We start from the raw sequence: 18,345 nt of genomic DNA on the forward strand, positions 1-18,345 counted from the left end.
GTACAAATGTAACCATTTTGTATACAATGGGTGTGAAGTCAATGTCGGAATGAATAATTCCCTAAATTGCAGATCCTTACTGAGATGAAGGGTGAAGAACACAAAGGGCATTCTTGGCATCATCATTACTATTACACCACCACCACCACCACCACCATCACCAACATCACCACCACCACTACCATCAACATCACCACCACCAATATCACCAATACCACCACCACCACCACCACCACCAACATCACCACCACCACCAACATCACCACTACCATCAACATCACCACCACCAATATCACCAATACCACCAACATCACCATCACCATCATTACCACCACCAACATCACCTCCAACAACAACACCATCACCACCACTACCAACAACAACAGCAACATCACCACCAACACCACCATCACCACCACTACCACCACAACCACCACCACCAACAACAACAACATAACTACCACCACCACCACCACCAATATCACCACCACCACCACCAACATCACCACCACCAACATTACCACCATCATCACCACTACGACCACCACCACCACTACCACCATCACCAACAACACCATAATCACCACCACCACCACTACTATCACCACCACCATCACCACCACCATCACCACCAAAATCATCACCACCACCACCACCACCACCACCACCATCATCTTATAATAACAGCAACAAGAGATTGTAACTGGACTGTCATATGATGAGCTGGTAGACAAAGTATATGTAAGTGAGACTGGGACCTCAGCTCAGATTGTGCTGTGTCTTCCTTGTTAGCCTGACTTGGAGAACCTCTGTGAATTAGTCAGTAGGCCTGTAGTGTGTTCAGAGATCGTACACATAGGGACTGCTATGACATCCACATGCATATGCATCATGGACACAGAGAGAACTGTGTCTTATCTAGAATGATAATTGATACGTTAGACCTTATTTTATACTACAGCAGATTTCAATTCCGCTACTCATCACTTCAGTTCTTTTAGAAGAATGGTTTTTAAATTGGATAGGATCCTATGTCATTGTAGACACCCACGAAATTCTCAATAAAAAAATGCATGTTATGTGGAGAAAAATGCTACAGCAGACCAGAGTTTGGATTTTTCAAAGAGCACCATCAATATGTAAGGATTTTGTTCCTGTGATAGTTAAAAGTATTTATAAATCAGATTCTAAAATATTTTAATTGGTGAATAAAAATAAATAAGAACCAGGTGTCATAGGAAATTTATATTTCAAAACAAAATGATTGACATCTTTAATAAATTCAGTGCTTTGGTTTTTCATCTCTGCTTGGGTAGGAATATGTATGTAGATCTTTTTCAGTAAGCCATTGAAAAAAATCACTTTTAGAAGCAGGCGGGTTATAAATTATAAATGAGTAAAATAGAGCAGAATTCATGCAGACTTGTATCTGACAGTCGGAATTAAAGGAAAGCAAATATCAGTATACTGAGAGTAGACTCTGCAGGGACAATAATAAAATTTTGCAGCTTCCTTTGTTATGTGTCATCCTATCTGGGTCACCATAAAACAATGTGATCAGAAATATTCTGCCTGTGGCAACATTTTAAAAAATCATTCAGTTATATTTTGCATGGAGGGAATAAGCCTCTGTCATTAGGCTACCCTGAGAAGACCCAAAGTCAGCTCCAGAGTATGGAAGAAACAGGGGAGATTCTGTGTCCTGAGGTAGCTGCGTGATGATAGGCCCACCGTATACAAACCTCCTGAAGCATGGGATAAATGGTTTCTAGCTTTCATGATTGGTATACCCAAAGGTATAATCTTTCGTCTAAAAAATCATGTGCATTTACAAAGCAATGTCATATTCATAACCCATTAGCTCATCTGAGCAAAAGGCTTACCATGATCTTCATTTAGTGGAATCAGAATGCCTTCAAGTTTATGAAGGTGGCATTAAACGATAAAGCTAATTCATCTTGGAGCCTAGAGTAAAAGTGGGCTTCTAAGTCTGCTGTATAGTTGAAAGAAAAAAAAAAGCAAGCCATGATTATGTGTATGTCGCTAAGCTGGGAGCTGGGAACTCTCTGATAACTTACATAGAGTAGATGACAGAACAATCAGGCTGTCCAAAGTAAATTCCTACCTTTGAATTTGAAAAACAAAACAAACAAAACAAAACATATGCATGTATCACTTTCAACACTGGTAGCCTAGTGTGGTTTCAATTGTAGGTAAGAAGTTATGGATTCTTCCTTGTTGGTAGGAGACCTGTGGTGCTGTGCCATTTAGTTTTAACTGCCAACTTGGTGCAACCCAGAATCACCTGGAAAATCTTAATAAACTGTCTGGGTCAGGTTGGTCCATGGGCATGTCTGTTGGGCATTGTCTTGGTTTGTTAATTGAGGGGGCCCTTGCCTATGTAGTATCCGAGGAAAGAGCTTGTGGATTTTTTATTTTATTTTGGGGATGGTGTGCTGTTTGGTTTTTTTCTCTCCTGTCTTGACTCTAGACATGATATATTGAATTCCTATGTTAAATTCCCCAAAATGATGCACTTTAACTGGAAATACCAGTCCAATAACTGTTCCTGGCCTCTCCTGGTTTTTGGCAGGGTATTTTAGCACAGCAACAGAAATGCAACTAGAACAGAGAAGGCAAAGAAGAGTGTTTCAGTGTAGTATCAGTAGTCACTTAAGCAGAGCAAGAAGTGGAAACAGACACTGTGAGATTCCCCCAATGTCAGATCAAGCCACGTCATTTGGACCATGGGACCATGGGATGAAAACATGTAGAAGCTATTACATCCACAGTTAATGTCATTTCTCTTAGTGTGCCCACCACATTACCAGTATGCAAGATGAAAGATGATAAACATTGTGGTAATTCTTCAATATAAGTCATCATGCTAGTCAATGTAGGATGTGAGTGTGTGCGTGCGTGTGTGAGTGTGTGTGTGTGTGTGTGTGTGTGTGTTAGAAACAGTTTAAGATTACACAGTAGACAAAGAAATGATCATCCTCCTCCTCTATGATTCTCTACAACCTCTGTCTCTTTCTGAGGCCTTGGGGTGCCCTGCCGGATACCTTATGACCAATACTTTCTCTTACTGAGGCTGAACCAGGACAAGGTGTTACCCAGAGAGGACGTACCTACAGACAATTCCCCAAGAACACTCAGTGTTAAACAATTGTCATTCATCCTCCGTCTGTTTAGCTCTATCATCTATCTGTCTATCTATCCATCTCTCTTTCTCTCTGAATTCTATAAACTCAGAGTTAAACACCAAAGGCCTGAATCTGAAAGCATTCTGTAAGAGACTCTTCCACACACATACTTTGTGGTCTTTTGTGCATTTTGTATTAGTGCTTTATCTTAAAGATTGCTCACCTCCTGAATTCTACTGCCTGTGGCATCTAGGAGTTAATGAAATGATTGAGGAGCAGATCTCAAAGCAGCAAGCTAACTTCCTAAAGTCTACATACACATGCACGTGTGCACAAACACACACACACACACACACACACTCACACACACACACAATGGATATGGGGTTCCTTGTCTTTCCTCTTTTTTTTTTTCATTTTATCTTCTAGACCATTTTAAATAATTCAGTACTGGTTGGGCAATAAACCAACAGTATTAGATAAAATGTATGTTCAAATTTTGGGTGAATTTCTGAAAATCTAGTGAAAGATTACAGAGGGCATCCCAAGATCTGCAAAAAGGTTTTACTCTATACTTAGGTATTTCCCACATACCAACTATGTCATCCATTGATGTCATTCCTAGCCTTATCACAAGCCCATGACCAGCAGGTATCCTTACCCTGTCTAAATCTCCTGTTAGCCTTTGTCTTTCAAACCCTCAGTTTGTAAAAACAGTGATGCTGGGCTGGGTCTCAGTGTGGAAGGGGATGAGGGCAGGTCAGTCAGAAGTTCAGGGGGCTTTCTGACCTGACTTGTGAAGGAAATAAAACCACAGTAGAGGATCTCAGAATAAGAAGGGCACCTTAGTGCACCAGCACAGGCTAAATTCAGGACAAGGTGTTGGGAGTGGTTTCTGTAAGGGCATATTAGTTGTTTAGAATTATTAGACTTCATAGTATGAAGGAGCTGGGGGAGGAACACATTCAGGTCATGAGAGGCAAGAGCAACACAGTTTAAGACTCTTCCCTACCTTAGGGTAACTCCAGGAAGAGAAAGAATTCTTCCCAGGGCTACAGAATTCATCCTTTATTTTCTCATAGAGAGATGGTGTGATCGCTGTCATTAACCTAGGCTAGAATGCAGGTCAGGGGACTGGGCGCCATCTGGAGGAAGTGGCAACAGCTCTAAGGACCCTGGAAACTGTCTTGCAAAAATGGGACAGCTGGACAAAACTGTGGTAGTTTCAACACTCAAATTAAGCAGAGATGATCAGACAAGCTCTAGGTACTTGGAAGTCTAAGATGTGGTCTTCCTTACTCGGTCCGTGTAGTGTTAACGCTGTAACTCTTCTCCATGCAGGTACCACAGTGCCCGCACTGCTGAATAGCACCTCCAACCAGCTCTGCCTGCACTTCCAGTCGGACATCAGTGTTGCCGCTGCGGGCTTTCACCTGGAATACAAAAGTAAGATCAACTTCTGCTTCTGTTGGAGTATAAAAAAAGTCCAGCTTGCATTAATGAAATAGTGTCATTTTAAAGCTCCATCTAAGACGTGCACGAAATTGAGTTTTACTAAACTAGTAAGCTACATGTGTTTTCTATAAACAACAGACTGCTAGAGCAATCCAGAAGTTAGTACCTTGAATAATTAGATGAGCCGGCTGTGCTTTTAGGCCTTTTGCATTAGGAAACACTGGCCAACCGTGTGTAACAGGACTGAAGCCATGTGTGACAGCACATACTCACATGAGCATCCCCAACAGAGGATGGTCATATCACTAAATACTCCCGTGGGTTTTTCCTTGTGGACGCTCAAAGGTTTTCAAAGAAGATCTAGCTGTGGGCTGGCATTTCCGAAGCTGTGCTTGTGTGTTATTTATTTTAATGGCGAAGAGACATCACACACGAGAGGTCAACCTTTATAAAAAATGGACGTGAGTCTGCATTAATAGTATGATAAACGGGGAAACAAAGGTCAAATTCACAACCCCCTCTGCAGTGTTGGGTAATCCGGGTAAACCTCGTGAAGGGAAGTGTGAATTTTCCTGGGAAAAGCAGGGTTTATTCGGGACGTGTTTTGGGGCTCTGAAATGGCTTGATGTTGGCGTTATCTCCTCTAATAAGCAGCTGCAAGTGAGCAAATACGTGGGTTAGATTCAATAAGTGATTTTTAAAATTGAGATAAACGGTTTGCTGGAGTGTAATGCATGTGTTTGCAAAAGGCCACATTCCAGCGGATGCTAAATATTCATCAGCAGCCACCAGCCACAGGCCCCGCTCACTCCACTTAAGCCTTCCTACTTATTACAGGCATTTGCATGCACGTGTGCTCCAGCTTATGTGAATAGGGCTACTCTAGTGACAGTGTAAAATGGTCCTGCGAATGTTATTTACGCAGACTACTTCTGGAAAGTTCTGCTACTTTGATACATCCTATGGTGGTTCTGCAAATAGTAAATGAAACCTTCACTCAAAACTGTGTTAGCGTTCATTCATATGTTTTGCCCTTTTGGAACTGATCATTGTTCTTAGCCCTTGAGAAGTTCGTATAGTTTCTGGCTTTTCTTTCTCCTTTTGGGGAGGAAGATGTTGGTGGCATAATTACTCTGTGAATATTGGGGATAATTATCTACTTTGCACATGGACTGTAGCTCTATTAGCATAATTGTCTCATCCCAGGATATTCTTAGTCACTCTGAGTCTCTTAAAAAGAGACCAATTTCCTTCCATCTCGCATTGAAATGAAACCTCTTCAGGAATCCGAGGCCCTTATGTGGAAATCCAAGACCACAATTAATTAGTGTGCTGGCTTTTTATTTGACTAAACACAATGCTACATTTGGACTTGGGACTCGTCTTTGTGGCTGGTTCTGTTCTTCTAGCCTCCATCACTTGTGCGTTAAAAGAAATTCAGCCACTTGCTCTGATTTTTCACTCTTGTTTGAATATAGGTATTGCAAAGGATTTGTAGAATTAGCCTTACCCCTCTAAACACTGCGGACTTAAGTTGCCAACTAACCCTAATATTTTAATACATTGAGATATTTAGGCATGCACTATAAAATATATATTTCCAAATCTCTGTCAAAGTCTCTAAATTCATGCTCTTAGTGAAATGTGTACCCACGAAATTACAAGGAGGAAGCAACTCTTGGAGCATACGTCATGCAGAATCTACTTCAGCGTCTGTCTGTCCTCAGTCACTGCTGTGATTTTTTTAAAAGTGGAAACCACAAATCAGAAAACCACAATGGTGTCCAGGAGCACAGCTAGCATTTCACCAGGAATACTCTTTACTGAGACCCTGGTCCCAGGAGCCCAAACTGCCACTGCACAGATATCCCCACCTTAATAGAACTCATTCCAAACACCAGCCCAAGACTAAGGTGAGGAAGACCAAGAAGCCTGTTGATACTGAGACCTAAACCAATGGCTCTGTTGCATCCAGAGAGAACTCCCTAGTCCTAGTGAGAATGAAGGTTAGGCCTCAGTCCAAACGAACGCTGCATAATAAATGACCCAAACCACTAGCGTCTGAAGGCATGGCACATGCCATTCCAAGACAGCATGGTAACATCCGTGACCCAGAGCATCTCTGTGTGTGTGTGTAATGTAGGAAACGGGCATATAGCCAATTCTGAGCACTTGAGTTTCTAAAAGTGGAGATCCAGGGACCCAGAAGGTATTTCTTCCTTGCTCTTCTGCAAATTGGTGCATAGAGAGCCTCTGGTGGGAAGCTTAGGAAGCACAAACCTTCTGTCTGGGTCTGAGTCAAAGGAGACTTGGGCCCAGCCTTGAGTATTTGCTTAGGTAAAGTCACCCTGTTTGCTCAGGTCCTACCTCTCCAGGACTCTACAACAGACAGCATCTGTGCCTCCCGCTCCATTGGAGGGCATGTCCGTTAGAATTGAGGTCACCTAGGTACCTCAGTGTCGCAATGGGTTCAAGAAAGTTTTGGATTTATACTTCAGATATTGGATGTTAAAAATAGAAAGGGCTATTTTCTTTTTCAAATTCCTACAGGTCAAATGGATGGGGTTTCTAAACTGTTCTTGGTTAAGAGGTGTTTGCGATTAAGGTATTTTAAAATTGCTGAATTTTTTTTTCTTTTAACTATGCTTAGGAGTTTTAAGGGAAGCATTAAAATTCTGCAAAGACCTTAACTCTTTTGAAGTAAAAATGAATAAGCCCTTTAGCAGTATAATACCGTAACTGAATATTGACAAATTGACAGTATAGATTAACTCCCTGATTAAAGTAATCATTATATACATATGTTTGTGTGTGTGCACGCATGTGTGTGTGTGTGTGTAAATTACAAATGTACTTCAATGATGATCTTATATTAGTAATACTCATAAGCTCCCAGACATCATTGGTGGGCTGAACTTGGGCAAGACCTTCATTGTACACCAGTACATTAGACAGTTCTCTCTGTCTCCTGTAATGAGTTCTGCACCCCTCCTGAGAGGTGCTGTCAATAAACATCATATCACCAGTAAGATAAACTGCCCACCTAACTTCTCAGATATTGATCTCTATTTAATCATTCACTGATGCAAAAGGTTTTCTGTAAATTTTTTCAAAAATATTCTCTCAACCTGCTTTAGGTTCCCTCTATCTCTACCAGAAATGCTTTGGTGAATATTAGCCAACCATTACACCTCCCCCATTATATCCTAACTGCATTGAGGAACTTGACATCTTCTAAGTGATGTAAATTCGAGCTTCTTTCTCTCATCCTTGAAAATTTCATAGGAGCTTCTGAGATTGTGAGGTCTACCAAATAATCACAGACTTCTGAAACTGTGTGTGTGTGTGCATGTGTGTGCGCATGTGTGTGTGCATGTGTGTGCGCATGTGCGTGTGTTACATGATTCAAAAGACATTAAAGGACATACTTTGATAAGATTTTGTTCCTGATATTCCATTTTCAATGCAATGTCACTTAATTATTTTAACATGCAAATGTGTTTTGGGTTTTACAAATGTAGGAACTACTCCAAGTCTTGATTCGAGCACAGGAAACATAGGGTAGCTGAAAACTTATTTACCAAAGGTTTACCAATTCTTGGGGGTATCCAAGTGTGGTGCTTAATCTTGGTTGTCAACTAGATGGGATCTATAAACACTTGGACCATGGGCCTCTGGGCACGTCTGTTCTTGTGGTGTCTTTAAAGGGAGCAGAGGTCTGGGATTCCTATTTTGATTATTTACAGATCTAACTTATTGTTTTAAAAATGTAAATATGCAGGCTGTGATGGTCACTTGTGATCACAGCGTTCAGAGTGAGAGATAAGAGGGACCCAGGAACTTCAGCTCTTCTTTGGCTACACAGTGAATTTGAGGCCAACCAGGGATACATATTTAAAATCCAATGCTTTTATTACTTTTTATTACTCTGCTAACATGATATTAATTAGTTAAGTAGCAAACAAGCACAGTCAAATTATTTGTTTTAAAATTGTGGTAAGAATTGAAAATGTCCTAAATATGCTCATGGGAAATTAAATAATATTGGAATCTAATATGCCACATTATTCAATGTATTGTTCTGATATGAATGTTTTTCTACTCTAGAAGCTCTTAACAATATAGATACTTACATTCTAAGAAGACACATCTAGCATCATATTTCCTCAGATCTTAAGGACAATCAATAGCACATATTGCCAGTGATCAAATATGCATTTCAAGTACACAGTACCCTAATTTGAGTATATAATACCTCAAAGTTAATGGCGGGTCAGAAAGTCTTCTTTAGGGCAAGTGTGCTAAGTTGTATCGGAAACAGGGAAGCTTTCACGGGGAGCTGGAGATCAGCAAGCACATTGGATTCATCTATAAAGATGCTGATGACTTTGTGTGGTGGTTTGAATGAGATGTCCCCCATAGTCTGAGCATTTGAATACTTGGACTTTAGTGGGTGGCTTTGGGGAAGGCTTAGGAGGTGTATCCTTACTAAAGGAGGTAAGTCCATTGGGGAGGGCTTTGACCTTTCAAAAGACTCTTGCTGTTTCCAGTTTGTTGTCTCTGCTTGGTGTTTTCCCTGTTTGCCTTTGGAAATGTAAGTTGTCAGCTGCTGCAGTTGCTGCTGCTGCCATTATGGCTGGCTGCGGCTATGTTTGACTTCCCCATGTGATGGTAATGGACTTGCATCCCTCTGAATCCTTAAGGCTGAACAAACCTTTCCTTCTATGAGTTGCCTTGGTCATGGTATTTTGTCACAGCTGTATAAAAGTAACTAATGCAATAAATTGACAAAGTGCTAACAAATAGAAACAACAGATATGTCAGACATTGGAAGACATTAGAGCAGCATAAGTATATTAGAATGCCAGCTACTTTTAATGAATTATGTAACTTCACTTAATATACCTGCCTGGCCAGTTGGTCTGTATGAGTATTAAGGATTTTAATTAAATCCAAATATCTTAGAGCTGCTTATTTTGATTTAAGTAGAGTGAGAAGAATCATGAACATGGAGTTTCATTCAGTTTACAGTAAATCCATGTATATTTTATTTGAGATTTTCCCCTATTAATATATCATACCCTGAGAATACTCCAATAGAAATCTGTCATGGCTGAGGCTTCAGACAAACTCTGGTCCTCTTATTCAGAATCCCTGACACGGCAGTAAGCACCCACACGGGTAGATTTATTTTTGTATAATTGAGGAAAAGTTCAAGTGTACTGTTTGACATTTAACAACCCTAGCTGAGTCTAATGGTTTGACTGTTCTGAACCAGCTGTCGCTCTAGTAAGCTTAAGTGGAGCGATTCCGGAATTCGTGATGGATCTAACTCCATGGCAAAGACAGCTGGCAAGGCTGTATTTTTAGCCATCTTCCCCTTTCATGCATAAGTGTGACAAATTTAACCAGCACGCCCACCTAGTGGCCCAGTGGAAAGTAGGAAAGTAGGATGCTTCACTTTCTCCTACAAAATGGGAGCATGTTCAGATGTATGTCTTTGGAGACTGCAAAGTTGTTAATTTTGGCTTATTTGGTAAAGAACTGTTTGTCTCTGAAAAACATTCAATTTTTACGGCATCTGCCCCTTTAATCTTAAAACACAGGAGTTCATTATTTAGCAGGAAAAGTGATTTTTAGCTAGTGACTGTGATATTTTAGGCCAAGTTTTTCACCTATTTATCCACTATTAAATAACAGTTGTGGTCTACTTTGTCCTATGTGGTGTATTTCTAACAGATATGTGCTAATCGTTTATCCCAGTTTTGGTCACTGTGATACATCATCACAGGCTCACTTCTCACATAAGCTCATCTCTCACGATCCTGGGACTGGAAGCCCAAGGTCAAGATTGATAAAGTCTTCTGTTGAAGACATATATGTTGGGTTTGCAGGTCCTGTGAAGGGTTCTTATAGCAAACGTCCTTCCTACAATAGCACTGACCTCATTGAAAGAATCCGTGTCAACTCTAGTCCCTCTCTAAAGGGACCAATTTAACATCACATTAGGTGTTAATAAAATGTCAACTTGTGAACTTTCAATGGACAGATAGATATTCATCCCATAACAATAAGAAAGCAAGAAAAAGAAAAGGAAAAAGAAAAGGAGGAGGGAGAAGAAGAAGAGGAACAAGGGAAGGAGAAGGAAGAGAAAAAGTTTGCCTCCCTAGGTTCTTGATGTGAAATTGAGGAAGTTGATGTGGCATCAACTGTAACTTCAACATAAACGTAGGACTGTGCTGCAGAGCTCGGTGACTCATGATTGGTGCCACTTGGCTTTGGTTATAGAAAAACCTTACCTGGATACATCACTAACCATGGTTCCACAGACTAGGTTATTGGGCCAGTGAGTGCTTCCTAAGTCTTGTGCAGAACTCACATGGGTCATGAAAGCAAGAAAACCTTGGAAACCCAGGGCTGAGTAAGGCGAGAAAAGGTGGGTCAGTGATGGTGATCTGCGCCTCAGTCCTCTTCGTCAATAAAATGCTGCTATACTCCGTGACACTTCATGAGAGATAAATTACTCAACTTCGTTCATGGATACTAGAAACATAATCCCTAGGCTTTATAGAAGCCTGAGATCAAAAAATGTAAGAAATAAAAAAGGTATTTGTTACTTGTGTCAATACTGAAAACACATAGGCTCTTGGACCTACATGGTACTCTAGACAATCAATAAAACAATAGTTTCTCTTAACACATTATTTTAATAATTTAGTTTATAAATACTTTTGTTCTAGATATTTGGCCTTTTAAAGAGTGTCTTATAAGAATCTTGGTATACAGGGTGATACATCTGCCTATATGGTCATATTACTCATCCTTTTCTTCCTCAGACTCTCCTAAGTCAAGTTTAGTCTTCTCTTTAGGTTCATTTACCAGCACATGGTCACAAACTTTATGCAATTTTTATTTAATGAGATGGTAGTAGTTTAAATGAAATGTCCCACATAGGCTCATAGTAGTATCATTTAAAAGGATTAGGGGTTGTAGCCTTGTTGGAGTATATATGGCCTAACTAGAGAGTGTGCCACTTAGGGTAGACTTTGAGGTTTCAGGAATATAGGCCAGGTCCTCTCTCCTCTCTCCTCTCCTCTCTTCTCCTCTCCTCTCCTCTCCTCTCCTCTCCTCTCCTCTCCTCTCCTCTCCTCTCCTCTCCTCTTCTCTCTCTCTCTCTCTCTCTCTCTCTCTCTCTCTCTCTCTCTCTCTCTCTCTCTCTCTTTCTCCTGCTGCTGCCTGTGGGTTCAAGTGTAGAGCTCTGGGGTTCTTCTGCACATCATGTCTACCTGCATGTGCTATGCTTTTCACCATGATGAAAATGGACTAAACTTCTAAACATATAAGCCAGCCCCAATGAAGTGTTTTTCTTTATGAGAATTGCCATGGTCAAGATGTTTCTTCATAGCAATAGAAATCCTAACTAAGAGATATCACTGGTTATCAACAAAACTTATGTTTTAAGATACACAAAACTGACATAGACTCAATGAGAAGAAATTTTCAATAGGTGTGGTGATATGTACCTGACATCCCAGCATTTGAGGGGCTGAAATGGAAGAGTTGAGATTTTAGGCCAGCCTTGTATACAGAGCAATTGAACCTGCCTCAGAGAAACCTATAATGAATTCATAAATCTGAATTCATATCTACTTGTATTATACAGAAGAACTGTTTTTTAATTATAAATGTTGTATTCTTTACAAAAGTGCTACAGCTTATAAGCATTTGTCAGCTGAAAATATCATCAGTCTAAAATGCACAAGATACCACTTGTACCAGCTGCCCGCACTCCTGATCCGTAGCAACTAGAATCTGTGCAGCTTTACAACAAATTGTCTTACCCTGTATCACCAGTCAGGAGAAAACATCGAAATTAAGTGCTCCAGTTTGGGTCTTACTGAGTGCACATTGGTTACTACCTCATAGAACTAAAAGTCTCTATTTTGAAACACTGTCAATAGGGAACATTTTTGCTTATAATATAGCATGGTTAACTTTTATTTTTCTTTTCAAAATTAAAAGATTGTCTTTTCTGTCCACATAGTGTAATGATGACAAACCACTGTATTGAATTGGTGTCTGCATGCATAAGGGTGTGTTTATGTCCTAATTAGCTTGAATTGTCAACTTTACATACCCTAGAGCAGTGATTCTCAACCAGTAGGTCACAACCCATTTTGTGTAGAGCAACCTTTTCATGGGTGTCCCCTAAGACCATGTACATATCAGATATTTACATTATAATTCATAACAGTAGCAAGATTAAAGTTATAAGGGAACAACAAAAATGTTTATGGTCAGAGTCACCACAGCATGAGGAACTATGCTAATGCTGAGGATTCAGCATTAGAAAGATTGAGAACCACTGGCCTACACTTATCTGAGAAGAACGACTGTTGAAGAATTACCCAGATCCAATTATCCTGTGGATATGTCCATGAGGATTGTCTTGATTATCAATTGGTGTTGGCTGTCCTAGTCCACTTTGGGCAGTACCATTCCCCAGGCAGGTGGTCATGGGGTCACCTATGAGAAAGCTAGTTGAGCATAAGCACATGTGAATCTGCAAGCCACACTCCTCCATAGCTTCTGCTTCAAGTTCCTCTTTTATTTCCTGCCCTGATGTCCCTCAATGATAAACTACAACCTGGAATTGTAAGCCAAATAGATAGATCCCTTGATCCCCTTAAGCTGCTTTTGGTCTGAGGGTTTCATCCCAATAGGATAAAGCTAGAAGATTGCACTTTGTCTTCCCTCTGCCAAATACTCCAATTCAAGTCTCTCCACTTGGATCTACATCCTACTTCCCTCCTTTTTGCTTATTAGGTTTATTGTAGTTTTGAGCTCTTCAGGCAGAGTAACATGCTCATGAGTTGTAAAGAATACAAGCTATGCCAGTAGCCATGAGAGCAATTCCCAGTTGAGAAAAGTCCTTTGACGTCATCTGAGTTTGTAAGTTCTACAGAGCTCCTGGTTAGTCTATGGGTATGTGTTTGATTTCAAAGCATGTGTCTGGCATGTGCTGTCTATAATTTTCACTTCTGAGATTCAAGCGAACTCACTGTGAATTTTTCTGCTGGGTTTTGAAGAACAGCCACAGTGTACTCGGAAGGCCGGATGGGCTATCTGCTCACCTCTGGTTCACAGCATTCACATTTTATGATCAGCAGTAGGTCAAGCCATTAAACTCAACTTTTGGTCAAATTAGCCCATTTATCGTTTTAATGGCTTTGTTTCATGGTCTTTGCTTCTACAGGCTAGATTCATGGGAATTAAAAAAGTTCCTTTCTACATTCTAAATCACATTGATATTTAATGTATCAGTGCATTTTAAAAGTCCACATCTTAACATCAGAGTGGACAGAAAATACATTCATGGATAATAAATTATAAAACATTATAATGTGTTAGCCACTCCAACACAAGTGGCTACATATTCTTCAGAGTTTTGAGAACCCTCCTCTCCTTGTCTCCAAGGAGATGAAGGAAGCTGACTGTTCATGGACCACCTTTAAATGAAATTCTTCATCAGGTGTTGCACATCATCATGTATGATGTCATTCGTTAAATATGCCACCATTAGATAAGGATAGAAATTCTTCCAAAAATTTTGCAAATATCTTTCTAGTCTCTTCTTCCTAGATGTTGCTGCCCCCAAAATGTTGATCAAAATTTTCATAATAATCTGTTACATTTAAAATATCGTTAATAAAATAATGAATATTTAATTACTAATCTATTTTTGAGACAATGTATCATTATACATTCTGATGACGTCAAACATTCAATAACTTTTCTTCATCCTCCTGAGTGCTGGGCTTACAGGCATGTTCTAAAACTGTGTCCAGCTTAACTAGTTTTTAGATTGTCCTTTCTGTGTTTATGGTGTTTCTAGACATCAGTATATCTAGCTGAGTAACTCAGACAGCTCTATGTCTTTCCATCACTCCTGTGATGTAGCCACTCAAGGCTTAACCTGAGATATAGTCTAATCAACTATTAGTCTCCCCTCTCAATGAGCAAGGTAAAAGGCATCCTTACTAGCCTGATATAAACCGATATTCTCAGGTTTGGCTTAGACTCATTGCTGAATGCCACCTTGCCTGATCCTTCTCATACCACTTTTATTTCATAGTTTGATTATTAGTTATATCTTTAAAAACAAATAGCCAGGTAAATGAGAGTGCTGATAACCATCCTTACATACACCAGGAGTTTGCATTCTTAGTTTCTAATATATACAACTATACAGGGATACTAAGATGTAGGAAAAGCATGGTGGTGCTTCTTTCTGCCAGCATCATGATCTCTGTGGAATGTCTCAGTCGCACCACAGTTTGCCCTGACTGAAATAATGATGCTTCTGTGTTTTGATACTAATTAGAAACAAAGGTTTATTTCCTGTGCTGATAGATGTCAATTCTACCTTTTTCTAGAGGATGAATTATATTTCAGTATTCAATTTAAGAAAAGATAAAATCAAAGCCAAATAATATACAATAGCTGCATATAAATCAATGTATAATAAAACTATATTAAAAGGAAAAACATACAGCATGCAGAAAGGGAGGCAACTCAGCTATTGAGGTCTGATATTACTCATTATCATTTTAATATCAATATATCTTTACCAATTTAACCACGGCAAATTTTTCTATTTCATTTGGAGTATTCTGTGTTATTGAAAACTTTGTTCTTAGCCCTGACTTTTGAAAACATAAATTATTCCAAAACAACGCTGTAGTAAAATCATCATAAATTTACTTCCTAGTATTCCAATCTTTAATTATGTATTTATCTGTGGTATTTTATTATATTTTTGAGTGAAATTTCAAAAGTAAAGCTGCATGAATCCATGATGGTCTAGCTAATCTTTAGAACGTGGGTTCTAAATGCAGTTGTGATCTCTTGTGTGATTATTCATTTTATGATTAGTAGTTTTATTTTCTACGAAAAGCCTTAAATGGGTTGAAAATCTGTGTTAGAAATACAACATATTGCTGGTTATTGCAAATTGTGCTTCATACTTTAAAAACAGCTATTTAGGGAGAAATCTATTTCAACTTAAGAAAAATTTATGACTTAACTTAGAGTCATTTCTGTCATATGGGATAGCTGTGTTCTGTGATGTGAAGCGAGTCAACAAGCCCATGTATGAGCCCAAATTTAGAAGCAGGGACTAAGATGGGCAACTCCACCCACTAGGAAGAAATGGCTCTTCAACTCTGTCCTCCTCTCAGGATAAGGAAAAGAGAAAGTCACAGATCTCTGGATGGTCTAGGAGGCATGGCTTGTAGCTTCAAATTCACTGAATAGAGAAAAGTCTCTGGTATCTTGTAGAAGCTGTACCACCTACCAGTGCAGCTAGACCAGCCAAAGACTTCTCCTAGGTTTTCGATTGGTCATCATCTCAAAGGCTCTCCTGAGGATCAACAAAAAGACTATCTTATCTGTGGCTATACTAAGCACATCCAGCACCTCCTTTGATAGCATCTGTACTTTTTAAAACATCCATGTCTAGAGTTGAGGAACCAGACACAGTGCTCACGTGAGTGAGCCCCAGGTGGAGCCAGGCACCTGTTGCTACTGCTGCTGACATTCAAGCTCATCCTTGCTTTGTTATTGCTTATGTATTAATTAGTATGTGTGAAGTCCTAAGGGATGATGCAATACAGCTGGCACAATGTCGATAGCTCTGCAGGAGGGAAGACAGATGGTGCTCTCTCAATTCAGGGATGCTCAATGGGGGATGACCCTACTGGACCAAGACTATCGACCTCTGAAATAACTAGCACCATCACCATCCAAGCCTCCTTTATATGTTACATGATATATTCAGGTCAAGTTTCAGAGCAAGAGTAAAAATACAGCATTACATGAAATAGCACCAGTCTCACCTAGAGAAGGCCTTCTCTTTCTTGGAACACTGGAAGAAAGAAAGCCAGCCTTTATACTCAGTCATGTTTTGACTATAAAAGTAGAGTGTTACTTAAACTCACACAATTACCATTGTCTATGTTCCATATGATCTATCATTATGAATGTACCCATCTTAAAAACTCAATAAAAAAAGTACATTTTATTCTATGGAAGACAATTCTTGTGTATTTTCTCTTTACAGAAAGATATGGCGACTTTGAGTTAATTATCCTGATATTTTGGTCTGGACTTCAATAGTATATGATAAACTTCTATTGCAATTTTTAAGTTCCTTAAATGGAGGGAGTTACAATCTAAGAAAAGGACCAGGATACAACACTTTACATAAATATTGGTCCTGTTAATCTAAGACTAAACCAGCTATGAGATTCTTGTTGATGAGGATAGGGAACAGTGAAAGAGGAGAATGAATTTGTTCTCATGTGTCTTTTCCTAGAGAAAAGCAATTTCTACATTGACAGACTTGTAAAGTTTTCAAAATGCCCAAGAAAGAAGGATAAGAGAACACAATTCCAGAGTTTTCCTGCAGCAGGAAACAGTTGTTTGGTTGTGCCAGTATTAAAATTGGGTTCATTATGCTAAATGTGGAACTGACAAATGTTTATCTAATGACAATCTATCCGTGATGGAAATGAATTGGGGTACTGCATAAGAATTAGCTTGCAACTCTGATCTAATGTTATTTAAAGCCTTTTGGTCAAACAGCAAGAGGAAGGATGAAAACTTCGTTTGCTTCTGTAGGAAGCAATGGGAAGCAAAGCTCTCTCTACTGATAATAGGAGGGTTGCTGACGTCTCCTGATTCCCAGCATCTGTCTTTGTGTCCTTCTAGCGGTGGGTCTGGCTGCGTGCCAGGAACCTGCTCTCCCGAGCAACGGCATCAAGATAGGAGACCGCTATATGGTGAACGATGTGCTGTCCTTCCAGTGCGAGCCTGGGTACACCTTGCAGGTAGGCATCCTTCTGGGACTGTGAGGGAGGCTCAGCATGGCCATTGACAGTGTTCATACCCGATATTTGTGCTCTAAGTCATGTTTGTGCAGTCAGTTTGCCTTGTTGCCCTTGGTCTGCACGTGAGCTCTCCATGGACATTGTCAAAACGTCACCAAAGGAATCACCTTTTACCTGCTGGAGCACCTCAGCAAACTGCCCCGTTTTATTTTCTTAATGATTATTTTATTTCAAAATTGTCTGCTCTTTCCTTAGTCACGCAGAGAAAAACCAAGGACCAAGGAGGTATCCGAGGATCTAGAAGCCTCCTAGGGATGGGAGATGCTGTCCAGCATTGTACTGTGGCTCATTTGCATTGCCCATGACTCCCTTCAGTGAATTGCCACTTGATACCTCAGTCATTCCCCCAAAATGAAACATTCAATGTTTTCTTCAAGAAATGCTGGAGACTCTTGCTACGTTTTTACAGTTGTTTAACAAAATCATGTAGACATCTCCATGCACACACTATAGATGCATGAACAGCAACATGAATGCTGTTTCCGTTAACTGTTTCCTGTTCTAACCATGTGCTACAAACAGCAGTAGTCAGTGCTGACCATACTCATGTGTGTATTCTTCATGAAATTCATGTCTCAGAGCAATTTCTCACAGGTTTGTAATAGGATTTTAATGTGATGTCTTCTTAAATGCTATCTCTGGGCTATGCTCTGCCCCTAACTTCACTGAACAGCTTGAGTAAGAATCAAGTGGTGAGATACTATGCAATGGAATAATGACACTGAATAAAAGTAGTCTCTCCACATATATGGGATAAAGAACTACACTGAGTACCAGAGTACAGCACTGAGTGA

General features: G+C 39.8%; 1 protein-coding gene across 2 annotated transcripts in view; it reads left to right on the forward strand.

The window, feature by feature from the left end:
- The window catches only part of Csmd1 (CUB and Sushi multiple domains 1), a 1,600,162-nt gene that overhangs the window by 1,444,456 nt on the left and 137,361 nt on the right, over positions 1 to 18,345 (forward strand). For both annotated transcript variants that reach the window (XM_039094737.2, NM_001037327.2), the window contains exons 37-38: positions 4,488 to 4,592; positions 17,373 to 17,491. In XM_039094737.2, coding sequence (XP_038950665.1) covers positions 4,488 to 4,592; positions 17,373 to 17,491 — 224 coding nt within the window. The remainder of the gene's footprint in view (positions 1 to 4,487; positions 4,593 to 17,372; positions 17,492 to 18,345) is intronic.

This window comes from Rattus norvegicus, chromosome 16, assembly GCF_036323735.1.
Source record: "Rattus norvegicus strain BN/NHsdMcwi chromosome 16, GRCr8, whole genome shotgun sequence".
Classification (NCBI taxonomy): domain Eukaryota; kingdom Metazoa; phylum Chordata; class Mammalia; order Rodentia; family Muridae; genus Rattus; species Rattus norvegicus.